This window comes from Perissodus microlepis, chromosome 5 (genome assembly GCF_051167445.1).
Source record: "Perissodus microlepis isolate ML-2025 ecotype Zambia chromosome 5, ASM5116744v1, whole genome shotgun sequence".
Lineage (NCBI taxonomy): Eukaryota > Metazoa > Chordata > Actinopteri > Cichliformes > Cichlidae > Perissodus > Perissodus microlepis.
Window position 1 is genome coordinate 25017559 of NC_140465.1, and position 19473 is coordinate 25037031.

Below are 19473 nucleotides of genomic sequence, written 5' to 3' on the forward strand. Positions count from 1 at the left end.
ATCAGAAACATCAGCGAAATGGAAACAAAGCACAGACAAACGCAAACAACACACCTTGTGCTGTACTGGACACGCAAAGCCATTAATGTTAACAATGGAAAAAGTGACAGTATGTAAAGTCCAACAAGGAGACCGGAAATCATTCACTCAGTGTTCTCACACACACACACACACACACACTGCTCCTCTGTGTACTAGCTGACCTGCAGAGCATTCTGTCTGAAACATATGAAAATCAAACCTCATTATCAGCTGCTTGTCTGGCTCTGTGTTTGTGTGTGCGCGCGCGAGTGTATGTGTGTGTTGCTCATTATAATTCTAGCCAGAAGGAGCTAGACTACCCCTGTCGTCTCGCACCCCCGCACACGCAGACACACACGCACACAGATAGACCTTCGTTCACAAACACACACGGTCTTCATTTGAATGAGAAAGAGACAAGAAAGTCACGGGGCAGGTCACATTCGCGTGTGTGTGTTTATAATGGATCTGATCCAAAGTGACACTAGACATAATAATAATCATTAGCAGTGTGCAATCAGTGGCTGCGCGCACACAGACACACATTTACAGGTCTTCAGGTTAGCTAACAAAGTTACTGGTTCAATTCCTTCTGTCAGCAGTGGCAAATTTTTGCCAAAGTGCCCTTTAGCAGTACTATTACAGCAAAATTACGTTTACTGTTATATTGTCACATTTACTTTTGTGCATGATTAGTCTTTTCTGTATTCTACATCTACAAGCTTACATGGATAAAATAATTATTGTCCCTCATTCATTTTTTTTTTAAATTCAGCGCTCCTCTTTTCTTTGTAGCTGTGCACTTTTTGACCTTCTTTAAAAAAAAATCAGTTACTGGTTCAACTCTATTTCAAATAACTGAAAATGAGCCTTTGATCAACAAAATCTTTCTAGTGGGAATTAAAACGTTGAAACACACTTTGCATGGATAAACCTGCAGAGGGCTCATTAATGGTTAGATCATTAATGATTGCCTACAGTTGCCTTTTTCTCCACATTGCTAATGGTCTCTTGCCAGGCCCACTTCACGTCAGGACAACTCTCCCTCACTCTCCACATCTGTGCCGAGCCACAGGCCTCACTTGGACCCACAGTCTGGGCCCAGCTTCCAACATGATAACCCAGTGTTCCCACCACCTCCAGGTGTTATTCTCAAGTTTTCAGTTGAATTGAAGTTCGGGAAAGTCCCCTGTTAATAAATGGGTGTGTTTGTAAAGCCAATAGTCCTACGTAACTGCGTTAAATAATCACGATTTTATTTTAGTATACACAATTATTATTTCTGCCATAAAAGAGCAGTACAGATATCATGCATATTATAACTGGCATACACTAGGGGCTGAGAGCCAAGGATCAGTTTTCAATATGATATTATTACATTAGATTGTTTACAGTAACACATCACAGTACAGTGACACCCATCTCTTCACTTTACCCTCATTCATTTTATACGCTCCACCATAAGGAGTCTTTAAGTGACCTAAGACTGGCAGGGTAGCCCGTTTAGAGCTCCTGAATGCTTTAATGAAAACGTAAGTATTTAGCACCAGTGTGTTGATAACTTATCACAAGAGGACGTGATTCAATATGATAAATGTGCCAGTGCACGATATTTCTTTCATAGCTCCAGCTAATGACTCTTCTGAGATTATTGCTGCTTATTAACCAAATATTTGTTCTATAAAACATTAGAAAAAGAATCGCTGTCACATTTTTCTAGACTCCAGACAGCGTTGTCAAATGTCTAGCGGTGTCTGATTAACAGTTTGAAGAATAAAGAAATTCCGTTAATGTAAAAACTAGCACAGATCTGTCAAATGTTTCATGTTATTGGCCAGAAATGACTTCAATTATCCAAACAGTCGTTGATTAACTTCCTGTTGTTTGATTTAAATTAATGGTAATAATGAATTTCAATGTCACGATTTAATGTATTAAGTAATAATAATAGATTGCATTTATATAGCGCTTTTCGGGAACCCTCAAAGCGCTTTACAATTCCACTATTCATTCACTCTCACATTCACACACTGGTGGAGGCAAGCTACAGTTGCAGCCACAGCTGCCCTGGGGCAAACTGACAGAAGCGAGGCTGCCATATTACGCCATCGGCCCCTCTGGCCAACACCAGTAGGCGGTAGGTGAAGTGTCTTGCCCAAGGACACAACGACCGAGACTGTCCGAGCCGGGGCTCGAACCGGCAACCTTCCAATTACAAGACGAACACCCAACTCTCTACTCTAAGTAGTATTAAGATGCATCCTGTATACATGGATTGGGGAAATTGGGCTGATTTTTTTTTTTAATTTTGATGAGATGTTACTGATTTTTTCAGCTACTATTAGTTTAATCTTAGTCAGTCACTTTAGTGAGCAAGAATTTGTAAGTGTGCTAAGTCACTAAATGGGTTTCTAACATCTAAGACATTTTGAGCTACGTCCAAAAGCTGAAAGAAACCAAAAGTTTGCTTTTATCTGACAAAACAGTTATAAATTATTTTACTTGCGTATCCTCAATAGAGAACTGTTTTAAGCCATGCTCCAAAAACTTGTTGAAGATCCAAAAATGACTCATAGCATTAAATGTATCACAATAGCCCACTAATAGTGAATTTTTATGCATTTAGGAGAATATAAAATAAATAATACTGAGAAAAATTAGTGGTGTTTCAGTGATAAAGGGTCACTAAGGAGGTATGAATTTAGTGTAATAAATATTCAAGGACAAACCTGTTGTGTTCTGCAGGTGTGTGTATGCCTAAGATAAGCTAAAAGCAGTTATAGAGGTAATGAGTTTGCGATCAAGCCTGCAAAACGAGGCAAATGTGTGTATGTGTGTGTGTGTGAGCCAGGCATGTGGTTCCTCTCCAGCTGCCAAATCAAAACTCGCTCAGCCAGTCCTTTGCACACACACACGCGCGCGCACACACACCTGGCTAGACAAAACAATGTCTGTCTGACCCTGTGTGCGTTTTTGTGTGTCTGCATGGGAAAATCAATTCCACATTAATAAACAATGGTTAATGAATTAAAAGCACTTCTGTCTGCGGCTACAGTGAGTGTGTGCGGAACGCAAGCAAACACTGAGAACGATGTTAATGATTTACTGTGCACGAAAATCTGTTGTGCTCAGACTGGATGCCATGTGATTCAAGTACCAATCCCCACTAAAAGCTCTACTATTAAATATTTTGATATCAGTGATGAATTGGATGACTGAACATAATCTAAAATAGGTCACTTGTATTGATGAATTCACAAATTTTACAGCTCTTTCTTTTAAAGACTTGCTAGGAAGCTGTGTTCATAATTAATCTCTTTTAAAAAACGACACACCTGACAAGTTACACACTAACAGCTGAAGAGGTGGAGGCCAAACAAAGACTTAAAATAAGGAGTAGGTTTGCTCAGAAGGCTCTTAATTCTTACTTTCATTATATTTTTTTTTTCTCAATAATGAACAATTTTACTATTGTAGGGTCTACCTTACAATAAAAAGCGCCTTGAGGCGACTGTTGTTGTGATTTGGCGCTTTACTCATTTATCTGCTCAGGATCAAAGCGACGAAGTCCAAATTCCAAACATATTTGGTCTGCTTTTAGAATTAAAAAAACATAAGAAGCAAACGCTGTCATTTCACAAGCAGCAACCTGTTGAAGTTTAAGGTTTCATGATCTATGCTTCAAGAATAAGTCATTTGGAAAAGTTGTACTATTTTCCTTAGTATCTTCTAAGACTTTTTTGTGGTTTTGAAGTGCAACCAGACTATTTGAGGTTGTATTAAAAACCAGAAAGCCTATCCTAACACACGTTTTGCTAATTTTCTTAAGTTAGTAGCAATTCCCCTCCCAGGCAGTCGCTCCTTTTATTTCATTGAAGAATTGTAACAGATGCCAATACCTATGATGATGGTGGAATAATAATGTAAATGCTACATTTCATGATCTCTGTTTACATTAACATGCTCCATTAAGGAAATACTGAGCCATTTGATGACTAAACACATTCTTACCCTCCCTTGACCAACACTGCCACCTTCACTCTCTTTATAAACTGCAATCCAACAACAGCAACAAGTGAACACCTGAATGCTTCCTTTATTATTCAGGTGCCGTTGAGCAAGAAACCGAAGCCTCACCTGCCTCACGAGAGCTGATTAGAGGTGAGTCTTTAAGAAAGAAAGTGCACTCTCAGAGCCTGGTGGCTAAAACGTTCAAAAACACCTGGCTCTCAGAGTGCACTTTCTTTCTTAAAGACTCACCTCTAATCAGCTCATGTCCTTTCTTTATCCTCCACATGAATCAACATGCCTTTGCTTTTGTGCCTTTGCGTGTGTGTATGTGTCTGTGCGCGCGTGTGTGTGCTAGAGATGAGGTAACCTATAGTTTAGACAAAACAATTTTCTGCAGAAACCCAAACAGCATGACTGCAACAAAGCTGAAACAAAGAACTGCATGGAAAGTATAAAAAGGAAAGAATGAGCAGGAGCGGGGCGGGGGGAATAAAGGGTGAAAATATTTCACCGTCTGAATATTTTGTGGTAGACATGTAGAGCTCTAACGTTTATTGCAAGAGACATCTGGCAAAAACCCAACATACACGTGGAAATCTGTCTGCGAGAGAGCAATGATATTTTCCCTGTACTTACAGCCGACAGTGTTTTAATGCTGTTGATGTTTCTCCGTATCATCAGGGTCAGAAATGTTTACCATAAGAGGGTGTGTGTTGTGAAAGCTTAATGGATGGATGGATGGCAAACAAGCTGGGAAACTGGCTCCATGCCTCCAGAGCACAAAATGATATGGGCCTCACATTAAGGTGTGCATGCCAGCTGGCAAAGTCTACCGTCTCCTCACTGAGGAAGGTGTGGGAAGCTAGTGGACACAATGTGAGCAGCGATTGTGTTTCTGATGTAGCCAAGAATCTGTCAGCGCAGGTGTGATGGGAATTGTTTGTCTTTTTTAAAGAAACTAGCTATTTCAAAGTTTGTCTCCTGTAAGAAGACTCCTTCCATACTGTGGTGCATTTAGGAGACAAAAAAAAAAAACAACAACTTCTAAGAAGTTCCTTAAACCTTTCAAGTTGAATTTTCACTTCAACTGACTCCAAAAGGTCTTGTGGACTTTGTGTGGGGTAGCCAAACACAAATTTAAGTCTGATGCCATGGAGCGGCTGGACACTGAGTCATGGCTAAAAATAGTAAAAAGAACAAACCTTCATCAGACATGTACATCCGATTAAGGCAACATGTTGTTTTCTTTTAAATTTCCTGTTTTCTCATTCCTACCCATCATCATCAAGTCTTGTGGTCCCCATGCTTACATGAAGAGCACAATCAAGGCCGTCACGAAGACTTTAATGGACTAAAAATTGGTATGTTTATGTAAAACAAAAACAGCTGTCAGGCTGAGACACCACAGATGCTGGAAGCTCAGTTCACAGATTTTTCTGCCACTTGTGGGCAGCAGAACTATCTAAGTCCTTCCAAAAGCAAGTCTTAAAACTCGACAGCCATCTCAACAGCTCATCTGGATAGCATTCAAAGTAGTATTATTACCTTTATGGTTGCCGAGACATAAAAACTGCAAATACAGAAACGTGAAACAGTCTAATATTTGCTAAATCTGACCAAAAATAAAATTTCAAAAAGCTTTCTTTTTCTGCTGAAAAATTCTCCGACAGTGTTTTCATCTTATATAGTTTTGATGAATGTATATAATGCGATGGCACTTTGGGGATTTTCTTCAGTGGGAAATCATAATATTTTATCAGAAATAAACACTGAGCAGAAATTTGGAGAAACATTAGGCAGAGTCTTCATGTTAATGTGCAGGTCTGCGCGCCCTTATACAAATAGCATTAAGTGAAAATTTGTGCTGCAAAGGAGCCTGAAATTTGTTTTACATTGAACTCTTTTGCAAAGTGGTGAAATTTTTTGAGATGGGCCAGTGCCACCCTATGTGACCCCCTGAACACACCCTTGATCATAGGATGTTAGCAAACCATTGCACCGTTAGTTGCATCATTATTTATTTGGGGATATGTTTGTGTTTGAAATTCACTTTTTCCTCTGCTTGCTTTTTACAGTTTAAACATTAAATATTTAAATGCATTGAAATGCACTCTGTGAAGTCTCCGGCCATTTAAAGCTCTTTTTCTTTCTACAGTCTGTAGTAGTGCAGACATAGCTATAAAAAGCTGACTGAAGAGCACCGAGGCTGCTTGTTTGTTTGACCAACAGTAAGTTCAGTTCTATTCTATTCTCAGAGCACATTAGTTTATAGGTAAACCCCTTACTCCTTATAACCCCTTTCTAAAAAAGCGAATAGATTCCACCATAAGCAGGCTTAGGTTGCATACTTTTCCCCATGATCAACTTTTCGATTTTTCCAATGATCAAAAATCTGGGGCCAACATTTACATGTTTAGCTGCTCTGTAGACCAGGAGATCTGCTTTGGGCTTTGAAAAACACCATCGAATGTGAACAAAAGGCCACAGTGGAAAGGAAAAGATGTGTTTTCCGACTGAGCCAGCTTAGTGGGGATGTAGACTTGGCTACAGTGCAAGAGCATGATTGTAATATAACTTTGTTTTGATGTGCATGTGGGCTTTTATTTTCTCACCTTTTAGCCCTAAAACCATTAGAATCACATCCTTAATGTGCATCTGAAGCGGAGTACAGGGGCTGTCTGTGTGCTTTTCTAGCCTGCTGCTCTGTCTAGACACACTGCAATCCACTCAGTGTGTACGTGTGTAAATGTATGTGCGTTTGTGAAAGTCAGAGAGTGAGGGGGTTACTTAGCGTTTAGGTGGAGCTTGGTTTGTGTCTATGTGTTTGAATGGTTGAATATGTAATGATAATTATTAGCAATATAAACAGCTAGGAGGAGTCACGGTGGCATTCTGTGTGTGTGTGTGTGTGTGTTTGAGGATGCAAATGACGTGGTCCCAGCTGTTTCCTGTGAGCCAGAGGGCAAAGGAGGCAGACGCGTTCTCTCTGGAAGTCTGAGTGTGTGTGCGCACAGGGGTCAAGCCCATGGTCATGAGCGTCTGTGTCGCGCGGGTGGGGGGAATGGGAGTGTATGTGTGTGCTTTGTACACTGAAGTGTCTATTGTCTAGACTCTGTCTAGCAGTGAGGGCAGCTGATTGGTTGACAAATCATTGTAAATGTCGCACAAAACGTCTTTGTGTGAAATCTACATCACGGATTGCTTCCGAACATAATGTAAGGTATATCCACACAAAAGGCCAAAATACGTATGTGGTGACTTATGTAACTCAAATTCTTTTTTCACATTTGGTGAAAATCATCTATGCTTTCGTCTTTTTTGTAAGATGCTCTCCAGTAGTTGACAATCATCCAAGTTTAGTCTTGACTCTTTCATGAACCACATACAGCCCAGTTTAATCTCAAGTGGGCTAGATCAGTGAATCAAGGAAAAGTAGCAATGAAAAAAACACTGTCTAAATTTTTCCATTTGTTTTAGAAGACACTCTGACTTCATATGAGCCATTCATTTCAAGTCTGAGATGTCTTCAGAAAAGTATGTGGAATCTCAATAATATGTGTCCGTCTTCCATATTCACTCAGGCTACTGTCACCACAAAGGCTACTGTCATAAATCAAAGAAACACTTTGCCTACCTGGCTTAACAACTTTGCTTTGGTGTGGTAGGGCAGGCCACACGTAAGGTCTTTGTCAGTAAGAAGGCTGTAAAACTGGTGATGATTCAGACATCTGGCTTGAATGATACAGTATGAAAGACTTTCACGACATGATTCATTCTTAGACACTGTCAGCGCAGTGCTTCCTTTTTCAAAAACACAGAGAAAAGTTCAAAAGTTAAGACCTGCTTCACTGAAATTTTCAGACATTGAAAACCATCCAGTGGGTTGTTTTGGATCTTCTGGCTGGCTGGGCATTTGACACTCATGGTTTAGACTTCTAACCTTAAATTTTAAGCAATAATTTCATTGAGCACTGCAGTTTCGAATATTTTCTCAGACTAGGATGTCAAACAAAATGTGTGTTTAAAACACTCATTTGTTCTCATTTTTTGTTTTCAGCATGCAGATTTTTCATTTTTGGAGCCTGCTCCAACCCTGTGCTGAGACTTGGCTATCTATATTGATCTGTGGCTTCCTGCAGTCAGCATCAATATGTCCAGTTGCTATATTTACTGGTAGCTTTGTCAGCAGGTGGAGAGAAACAAATCAATCAGTCATCAAAGGTCTCATAAATATATCTGCACTTAAAAAAAACAAACAAGGAACATAAAACTGAATTCATTAACATAATATAGTTAGTGAGGAGAAATATGGGAGAAGGCACACAAACAACCAAAACCAACCCCCTCCGCTGTGACAATGAACCTTTCACCCCTCCTCCTCCCTGCCTTCTCCTGACCTGACCCTTGACCTTTGCCCTTAAAGATACTCAGACTGTTTCACTTCACCCACTGCCTCCCAGCAGATGCAGCACGACATTGGTTTCAAATGCAAAAATGCCACCATTGACACAGCAAGCATTTGCATACATCTGAATATCCGAATGTCTAATGAAAATCTGCAAACTGAATTACTCATGGAGGCCTGTGACATAACTTAAACATAATCTTGATATTTCTTCCCACAACGTCTGAAATCATTCAACTACTTTCATGTTTCTTCAAGTTAGGTTAATGTGAAAAAGCAGATGGTCCATCAGGAGAGTCACTAACCTTTTAAGGTAAAAATATTGTTAAATGTTAATTAAACAAGATGACTCATAAACTACAGTTTTGATGACTTTCATTCTGAGTATCACTCTAATTCGTTTAACACCAGAGATTCCATATTAATGCCATAGGGGTGCGATTCTAAAAGACTAAATAAACATTGATCTTAAGTATGAACAGATTCAATTGGAGAAACTTTGTAATTGAGAAAACAAAGGAAAACAATTCACCAATTTACTTATGAAACTACTGACTTGTCACTCAGAATAGTCTCTACATGACATCACTTTTAAATTCCATGTAGACATCCAATCATACGCGTGCAGAGGTGACAAAAACACAAACTCTTAAATATAAAAAATAATAATAATTGAAATTTTCTTTTCAGCAGACAAGCCTGCGTTCATGATCTGTTCCACATTAGCAGGTGACACCACGCTCTTAAAAGACCAGACAGACAAATTATGACTCAGACCAATTAACAAAAGCCAAGGGACACTTTAATTTCTTCTCAACACGTAATCAGACATTAACGTTAGCAACTTCCTCTGTCCCAGACTAATTAATAAGAAAACAGTCTTTTTTAAACTACACTGACACACAACAATTTAAGTATTTAGACCAGACAGTCATAAAGGATTATTTTTCGTTCTCAGCGTAATTAACGAAAAACAAGAGACAATCTTTTCCACATTACTGTGTGCGAGTCTATGCCTACAGCAGGCAGACAGTCATTGCCTTTATTTATAGAGCCAGCCTCTTGGACCTCAGACAGTCTCTGTATGGATTTATTCACACAGAGAGACAGACATATAGGGCTGGCTCTGACTTCAGACTAATTAATGGGACAATATGGGTCCAACAGCCTACAAGAGGCTCAGCTGAATGCTGACTGGTATGCAGATAATATGCAAAAAGCACACACTCACACAAACACAAACTCCCCAAAGTGTTGCTGACCCAGACCCCCTAGACACACACACACACTGCATGCATCTACATATATGCATGATGAGAACATGCTGATGACTTTTTCGAGCTGTGTGTGTGTGTTGTTGGTGTCTAGACCAAGAAACAATGAACAGCTGAGAGGCTGAATAAAAAGGAACGAAAGGATTTAAACAAAGAATGAAGGAAAAAACACTTTAAATCTGCAACTGTGTGATATTTAATCGAGTAATTGTTGAATTAATAATGTTTTTTGTCTTTTTGTTTTAATAAAAGAAAAATAATTTAAAAGTAAAACCTGACTATGTTTACTTTAAACATATTTATTTGTGTGTATATGCATATATACATCCTCGACCCTACGCAAGCAAAAGCTTTTTTTTTTTGGTGACTCTTAATTTACCTACGGATGATATATACGTTTAACGTGACGTGAAACAAACGGAAACAGAGACCATAACAACGTTCCCACAGGGAGATGCTGAAATAAACATAAAATACATAAACCAACCAACATATAAACCAAATTATTTTACAGTTTTTGAATGTTTTATTCAGACTGGTTCACCCATTAACGAGGAGACAGGGTGCACATTTAAACATTATAATAAGATTACAGCATCATAGTTTTACATTTAAAATTCAGTAAAAAGATGTTACAGTCCCTGATAATGCATTGCTTTAGATGGAGAGACTCTTGAGGGATGGCTGTTATGAGGAAAGGCAGCCCAGAAACTTTACCAGCAGCACACATTGTTGTGTGCCTCAACTTTCGGTCTTTCACCCGCTATGGAAAAAAAGGCACATTTGGACGTTTCTTGCATTAGAAATTAAGTATGCAGGTTGATACTCATCTTCTAGTGGCGACTCTTGCTATCTTCTCTTGGAAAGCTCATTTCAAATTTTTTAAAAGTTCTCTGGTTCTTCAAAGAACCATCACCAACTAAGGAACCTCTACTTATGCAGATTTTTAAATTACAAAAGGCTCGGTATTAGTATTGACTTTGCAAAATATAAGTATATATATCTACTGTGAAAAGACTGTCAAAGTATAACTGACCTGAGGTTAAAGCTGCCTGATACCTATATAGTTGCAGCTCGGGAGGTAGAGCAAGTAGTCTACTAAAATAAGGGTCAGTGGTTTGATCACCATCTCCTCAAGTCCTTGGGTAAGATACTAAGCCCCAAATTGCCACTGATGCATCCATTGATGGTGTGAGTGTGATAGGTAAGTGTTTAAAGTGATAGAAATGAATGATGTTTGAATGGGTAAATGTGGTTTGTAGTGTTTTAGGGCTTTGAGTGCTCAGCAAGAGTAGACAAGCACTATAAAAACACCAGTCCATTTACCTCCCATAGATTTCAGTCCAGACTTCATTGAGAGCAATGCGTCTCTCTAACATCTCTGAAAACCCTCATTTAACTTTGTCAGTAACTGATGTTGTTGTTGGGTCGCATACATTTTGCTCTGACTGAATTTTCAAGGATAGTGTGATGGAAACCTGAAAGATTTTAAAATGAAAAAGACTTTTTCTGCTTCTAGGGAACAAAAAAGGAACTAAATAATAATAAAAAAAAAAAAATACAAAAAAGAAACTGATAAAGGGCAAATGATTCCTCAAATGATTAAATACCATAAATATTAAATATACAAATTTGGTTGATCTCTATTAAAAACCACTAATGAAAATGAATCAATTTGACATATCCACCACTAGAATTTTAAAAAATGCATGAAATTGAATACAAACAGGAGGTGAAATGGAAAATTCAAGGATGAAACAAGCAAGGAGGTGAGAAACCTTGGAAAGAGGCAATTTCTCACCAATTCGCAGTAAATAGGAAATGCTATTCTTTGTGCCCTTAAGCAAGACACTGAACCCAGTTACTCAGGAGTCGTGCGTTATCGGAAACTGAACAAAGAGGAAGCAGATGTGCCAACTTTTTGTGGTAATTCTTTTGAAGACAAATTACTATCTGTATATCGTACACGGGATTAAAGCGATTCTGTTTCTGGGACGATGCCAGCTGTCAGTCACAGAAAAATGAAACACAAAAGGCAGAATTTGATCCACGCCAACCCATCTTCTTTAGCTGCGAGAAAAGTCCAATAAGGAACGTTATTGTTTATATTGTTTTTTCTTTCTCAATCCCCCCTCAACTGACTGCTCACACAGAAATACACTGTCACACAGGGAGGAAATTAACAGACAAACGCAGACTAACACATGTGCACGCGTGCGCACACATGCACACTCACACAGAGGACTGAGACAGCCAGACAGAGCGGTTTACATAATAAGTCTAGGAGGCCAGCCAGAACAGACTCAGTCATTTAATTTCCATGATTCACTGAGTGAGTGAGAAAGGAAGAAAGAATTTAACTCTATTTTCAGCACTTTGCTGAAACCCTTTCCCTGAAATAATACACTGTTTAATTATTCTGAAGAAATAATCAGTCAACAGGCCCCAAACATTGTGCCAATATAAAGGTGACAGATATGTCAAAAGGAGCGTTATGCGTCATTCCTGTGTCGCTACCACAGTTTACAGTAAAACAATCAAAGACAGACTTCCATGCAGGTTGCCTCAGGATATACTTTCGTGCCAAAAATAATCTGTCAAAAGCAGAAATGGGAGAAAAAAAAAATGAAGCTTTTTTTCCTGTTTTTTAATGCACATCATGTCTTGGGCCACATGGAAGCTGCAGCCCAAACAGGATGTGGGAGGGATTTTCATTTTAACAGCGTGACACATGATAGTGACAGAATGACGGGATGAAATTTAGATGTGAGATTGTCACGCTATACATAAAACGTACATGTATTGTTGTTGAATTTGGTGCAAGTAGGTGCAATTATCCAAACTAAGATCAGGAGAGAGTAATGTTCTTGTCACAGAATTACGAGTGAAAACTGGATTATTTTGGTTGTGGTTAAGGTTAATCAGAGTCATCACTTTTACTGGTTTACAACACAAACTTCATATAATTAATTCCTTAAGTATTGTTCAGAGTCTGATCTAGTGTGTAGACATTTATAACTGTAAATAAAGGAGCAAATATGTCTTGATGATTTTCAGATTGTATATTACTTATGTTGCCACCCTTGCAGTTAGTAGAGGGAACAAATATTGAAAGCTAAAGCCTGTTAATATTACAAGTTGTCATTGTTTCATTACCAGATTTAGTAGAGGTAATTCACTGCTAAATGCAAGAACAAAAAATCAAGAACTGTCTTCAATGAACCTGTTAACAGCCAAGAAGTCACCAGCAAACCACGTTAGCTTGCATTTCAGCAACATGCTAAACAAGCATAGTTTCAAAAAGCAGAAGATGTCATCTTGCAAATTGACTGTCTTTCATGCATTTCAACTCCTCTTATCTCCAACCAGATGAACAACATTTCCTTATGAAGGGTTGTTGGGAATTTAACCCTAACACTAAAAGGTTCACTGGCGATCTGGTGGATGCTAAGAGGTTAAAGTACAATGTGATCAAATAAGGGTTGTTGCAAGGATCAACCTTGTGACTGAACATGATGCGTGGTCACATTGTGTCCTTCCTCCTGCCAACGTTGGTGTCATCCTCCTCTCCACTCAGGAACTCTATGACTGTTTTTCTCAAATTCATTAACCAAAAAACCCACACTCCTACCCTCCAGCTGAACTCACACATACTTCGACACACACTATTGATAACATTTATGTCGGCTATAGAGTCAGACTGAGGACGTGTTGATGTTAAGGCAGCCAGACATGTAGTAACAAATGAATAGCGAAACTGAGCTACTGGTAGGAAATGATTCTTACAAGCTGATACCAGCGATGACTTCACTCCCCCTCTCCACATACACACGGCTAGTCTGTGAGTAATGCTGATGTCATGTGCTTTGACTACCAATATCTGCTGCTCAGAACAGATGTGTTTTTGCATATGTGTGTGTGTGTGACTGCACAGGTACACGAAACCCTACAATTACAACTTGTGAGACAAAGGAAGGATGCGTATGAGAGGAAGGGAGACAGATAAATGATAATCTGAGGTGACTCAGAGGATCTGCAGCTCTTTCACAAATCTCAGATGAATGCTTTTATCTAAATTCAGTGACTTAAAAGTATTTAAATGCTTCAAATGCAGCTTTGAAGGTACACGGTATGGGATGCCAAATTGGTTTGAGATGCATTATGTCTTTAGAACTCAGCTAGGACAGCTGCTTTTCACTTAATTTCATTTCCAGTGGTCGTCTCAAAGTGTCTATAAGAAATACTATTTTATTTATCTGCTAGTTAGATGCACCATTTGTGTTGGTTAATGCAAAATTAACACAACCATGTTAACGTCTTTTATAAATCTCAGAAAGAGATATAAAAACTTGGACAGATTAAACTGAAACTTTCTGATTTATACCGCTCAAGTGAAATGACTAAAGATGGGGTTTTTTTTAGTTTTTTTTAGAGGTGAACTGAACCAGGCAGCCTTAATATATGCAGCAACAGATATGTCAGGTGTCTGCTATGAAATCTGTGCTTTCTTCTTCAGATCTATTTTTAAGATCTTCAGAGGTAAAAAATTTAGGGAACCCCTCCTTTTTCTATCATGTCATCCTTTGATCACCGCATCAAGTGCATAACGGGGATTATCTTTTACTTTGTTCTACTGTGCTTTTCATCTTTCCTGTCACACTCCGGTGCTTACTGCCCAGTACAGCTGAACGAGCTTAAATGTGATATTGTTTTTTGTTTTTTAATAAAAGCCAACGCATCGTTAGTTTCAGTCTGTCAACTCCTACACAATCTAAAATTCACCAGAATGTCTTTTGTTCCGTTCTTTTTTCCTCTTATTTCTCCTTCACTTCCTCTGTCGTTTTCTTTTACAGACACCTTATTTGCTTTTTCCAAAGTTTTGACATTTTCTTCTTGCTAACTTCTCTCTCCGCTGTCTCTCTAGTCTGCTCAGTACTCTTCACTGTCTGCCTCTTTGGTTTATCTGTTTCCCTCCTCCTGTCCTCCAGACTAAACATCACGTCTGTTTTCAGACAGAAGAATTGAGTATGCGCCTCTGTCTGCATTCTTATCTTGCCTCTCTGTTACAAGTTGAGGCAACTATGGTTATCACATGGCTTGATTGCCATAACCCCTATCAACATTACTACATGCTTACATGGACTTACTTTCTTAGAATTCTAGTTGGGAGATTTCGATCGCAGACTGGTTCTAAGAATAAAAAAAATCCTATTTATATTACCAAAACATTTCATATGACTTACAGCTGTTGCATTTCTACAGCTTGGATCGGCATTACAGTGCTTTGTCAAGTTGTGCACCAACCCAAACTGATGATTGAACATTTTAATGCGCTTGTCATGCTAGTTGCCGTATTTTGCTGATATTTACAATAGTCTGCTTATACTTCTTACACTTAACGTTTTTACCTGCTTAAACAACAAACAATGCTATATGAAGTAATACCTGCTAAAGAGCTGCTAGCTAGCTGTCACTGGGAATGAACCAGCACTGAAATCTACCATCACACATTACATTTTGTACTAAAACTTGCTGTTTGGAGTGTTTCATATATGTCTAACCATAATAACAGCCAGAAAGTTGAGGGAACACATCGTGTCATCTTAGCTATGTAGCATGAGAGCTAGCTGGAAGGGGATATGTCATTAGAGTGTCTAGCTGCCTGTCAGGCATGCATTGTGGAATAACTTGGGTGTTTTGTGCATTAAGAATAAATTGTAAATATCTGCAAAGTGCAGCATATGAAGCAAATGTTATTTCTTGGTAAGTGCACAACTTTCTACACTATACTGCTGAAATCTATACATCACAAAAGTAACTCCATTGAGGCCACTGACACACTGACCTTTCTAACTGTCACAAGTATACCATTTGTATGTTTTCAAGGCATTGCACATAACTTTATTTATCATGCATTTACAGAATCAAAGTATATTCAATATGCATTATTGTTGGGAAACCTGGTCTGACAGCATCTGCTTGGGACTTATGTCATCTCAACGTGGCAGCATGGAAAAATGACAGGTGACACCATCATGAACCATTTCTGCACAAAATACATTAGTCACCGTTCTCCATTATCATTGCTTCTAAATTTTAAATGAGAAAAACACAAAACTTGTTAAAATATTGCTTCAACCATCCAGAAAAATCACTTTCAGGAGAAATTAAGCCTTTTTATTAATGCTTCAGTTTAGGTCTCTCACACATTGCTCAAAAGGCTTTTCAGTTTTTAAAAGGCAGCAAATCACATCATCATCTAATCGCTCATTTGGATTAAGCTCTGCAGATGTGATTGCGAATAAATATCTTTTAGTTTTGATCTATTTGTCAGATCAAATAAGACTTCTAATAACGTCACGTCTGGCTTTTTAGCACTATTTCTGGCACTTTAAAGGATGTATGATTTATCTACCGAATAAAAACTAAAAGTAATAATTTTTACAATTGTTACAAATACATCTTCCCAATTATGAAGGTGAACTTGCAAATGCTTAATCATTTCATCAATAACCATTTCACTGATGATGTGATTTATACTTTGTCTGGTTCTTCACTATAACTCGTTTTTATTGTCTGTTGATGCAGATGTTGTCTGTGGCTTCTGTGTGTGTGTCAGCAGGATTACACAAGCCGAATTTGATGAAACCTGATGGAGAGGTGGAACATGAGCAAAGATGGAGGCTGTTCGGTTTTGGTACAGATGCAGAACATTTTCTTTGAAACTGACCTTGGTGGAGATAAGCGTAGTGTGTAGCTTGCTTGTTTAAACCTGCAAAACTGCAAAGATTTGTTTGCCCTAGATCTTAAATGTTTAATTCGTCATACATGACAAGATTTGGATAGGTGGTGAAACAAAAGACATTAAAGGTGCTGTGGAAAAGGAAAAGGCCATCTATCTGAAACTGCTGCTGGAACCTCAAACATGATTAAGAGAGATATATTGCTTTACTTGTGACAATCATTGTGATAATATAGGGTAAGGGTAAGTAAATAACACCCAATACAGACTTGGTGATTGGTCCATGACTATCTGGTAATCACTGGTCGTGAGGGAAAAATCAGCATTCCCAGCCTTCTTAGCTACCAATTTCACCTAGTGAGAGCCAGAAACCTCCAAGAACCAATGCCATCCACTTGGGAAAAAAACATTTTCCCTCAGCAACTGACAGTTGGATCACATCCAATATGGCAGACCAACATCGAGCAACATGTGCATGACGTCACATTAAAAAACCTCAACAGGCTTAAATTGTTTGCAGTGTCTGTGTGTGCACTGTCTTCTCCAACAACCTGAACTGCGTCTGAAGCTGTCTGAGTGACACACACATGCACACACACACAGCTTTCATGTCTTAAATGACCTCACAACATTATGATTGTTTGCAGTTTTAATAGTAGGTGTCCCCAGCTGGAAAAGAACCCCATAACTTCACTCAAGTACTTTAATGAAGCACAGATTGCACTACAGTGTACTCTATATTTTCTGTGCAAATACTGTACTTTGTGATCCATGGCATTTCTTTTAAAGGTTTAGTTACATATTTTGAAGATTTAAAAACTATAGATCTACTAGTATATTCTTCTGTATTATCATAGATACAGCTGCAAAATTAAACTGAGAGACATACTCATGCATCAGGAACTATGATCCAGTATTATCATGTCTGCGATTTATTTTATTTAAATATACTGGGACTGTGAGTTTTACTCAGCTAAAAAGACCTAAATCACCGTCGTCAAACATGAATCAGGGAGTCAGATCCAGCTAGGCGAAGGGTCCCATGGACAGGGCAGTTAAGTCATTAATAACTCCAATATTACGACGCAATAGTAAGAACACATTTTATATATATCGACACAGACAGGGACCGCTGCTGCTTTACTGTCTTGCTAGACCAAACAGCACACAAAGATTCCGACACAAAGTATACGCCAATATAAACACACGCAGTGGAACACAGGGATTTCCCGGATACGGCCACACACATAAACACGCGCGCGCGCACTCTCACACGCGCGCGCACGCAGACGGGCGGCTAGACAGCCGTCTGGCTTTGCTCGAATGACGAAGCGACGACAAAACTTCCAACTCCCCTGCTTTGTCACCGATCAAACCCAGGTATTCCTAAGACATCAGCTTTCAGTGTCCCCCCAAGGTAACGTCCTGACAGTTTCGTCGCACTTTAAGTCTTACTTTCACCGTCAAAATCCAAAATGAAGGAGCAGGTTTTCTCTGAAACCCAAGTCAGCTGAGCGTTAAGTTCAAAAGCAGACAGAAAACGCCAACGGCTCAGAAAGTCGACCAAAAAAAACACAGCAACCCGAAACTGTCAAAGTTAGCTGACATGGCGAAGAAAACGGCTCGAAACAGCCAAGATGTGATATAAATTAAACCAAACAGAAGAGCTTTTTCATTCTGAGTCTTCAGGAAGAGATGGGGAAGCTTGCGGTTTTTGGTTTAACTTCAAAATGAGGCGTTATTAATCACAAACGTTAGAAAAGGAGAAAGGGTAACGCAATATTCACCACAGTTAATAATTGCAGGGAGTACCATGACACATATTAAAACTAACAGCAGATTCTAAACTGACTCAGAACGAAAGACTTAACTCCAGTCGTTTAAATAAAAGAAATAATGTGGAAAGAGCAGAGGGAAACAGAAACTCTTCAGAGTACCTGCAGCGAAGCTTCACAGACGCATTTTTAAGACACTTGAAAGGAAAAAGTGAGCGAGGTAGAGGCAGAAAAAAGTCATTACTCACTGATTTCCATGCTCTGGAGGGAGGTGTAGCGCTTGCAGTTACAAGTACAGGAGACATTGGCGGCGGTGGCGTTTAAAACACCCATCAAGTTTAACATTTAAATGCTCCTAAAATCAGACATAAATACTCCGGGACAGAGAGGACGAGTGGAGGAGGAGAGGCGACCGGAAGAGAGAGAGGAGACTAAAAAAATAAAATAAAAATCTCACAACAAACTCCCCTCCAAAAAATCCTCCTTTTTTCTCTGCTCTCTCTCCAATCTCCTCTCCTTTCCCTCCGGTCCTCCTCCTGTCTCGGTTCTCTCCTCCTCCTCTCTGAGGTTTCTCCTCCTCTTCCACGAAAATCTATCTATCTATCTATCTATCTATCTATCTATCTATCTATCTATCTATCTATCTATCTATGTGCCGCTGAAGTATCGCAGCAGCCTTTAAATGTAGTTTCAACGTTGTAAAAATGTACTTGAGCTACTTTCAGTCCCTTACAACAAATCAGCTTTAGAGGATCCGCGTTTTGCGCCGAGTGACCGGCGACTAAACTGCTGAGGGAGTCTGTCTGGTCCTGTCTGTCCCCCCCCCTCTCCGCTCTCTCTCTCTCTCTCAGTCTGTCTCTAGGGATTTCTCTCGCTCTCCCTCGCTCTCTCCCTCGCTCTGGCTCATCTGCCAGGTCGTACAGGCAGGGAGGAAACCACAGATAAAGCAAAGATCACACATTTGCCTCCCTCAGAGAGGCAAACCTTGCAGAATCACATGACCCTTATTTCATATTATTAATACTGTAATCATAAATATCTTTTTTTTTTTACTGATCCATTTTATTGTCATTTTTATGTGGTCTAAATGTACCAAGGGGTTCTATTTTGTACATTTATGCGCGTCATTGTCATGATTTTTAATCATAAAGATGTTTCCCACCGTGTATATGTCGACTTCTTGTGCAACTTTTTTCTTTTAAATATTAAGATAATGGAAATGTATGTACGCTTTGCTTTTATTGT

At 39.1% G+C, this 19473-nt stretch overlaps 1 protein-coding gene across 1 annotated transcript in view; it reads right to left on the bottom strand.

Annotated features, from left to right (window-relative positions):
* pmepa1 (prostate transmembrane protein, androgen induced 1) overlaps positions 1–19044 on the bottom strand; it is a 39866-nt gene extending 20822 nt beyond the window's left edge. Inside the window, exon 1 of the mRNA XM_084929031.1 lies at positions 18477–19044. Within this exon, the coding sequence (XP_084785157.1) occupies positions 18477–18573 (97 nt within the window). The 5' untranslated portion in view covers positions 18574–19044. The remainder of the gene's footprint in view (positions 1–18476) is intronic.
* Between the last annotated feature and the right edge of the window lie 429 nt (positions 19045–19473).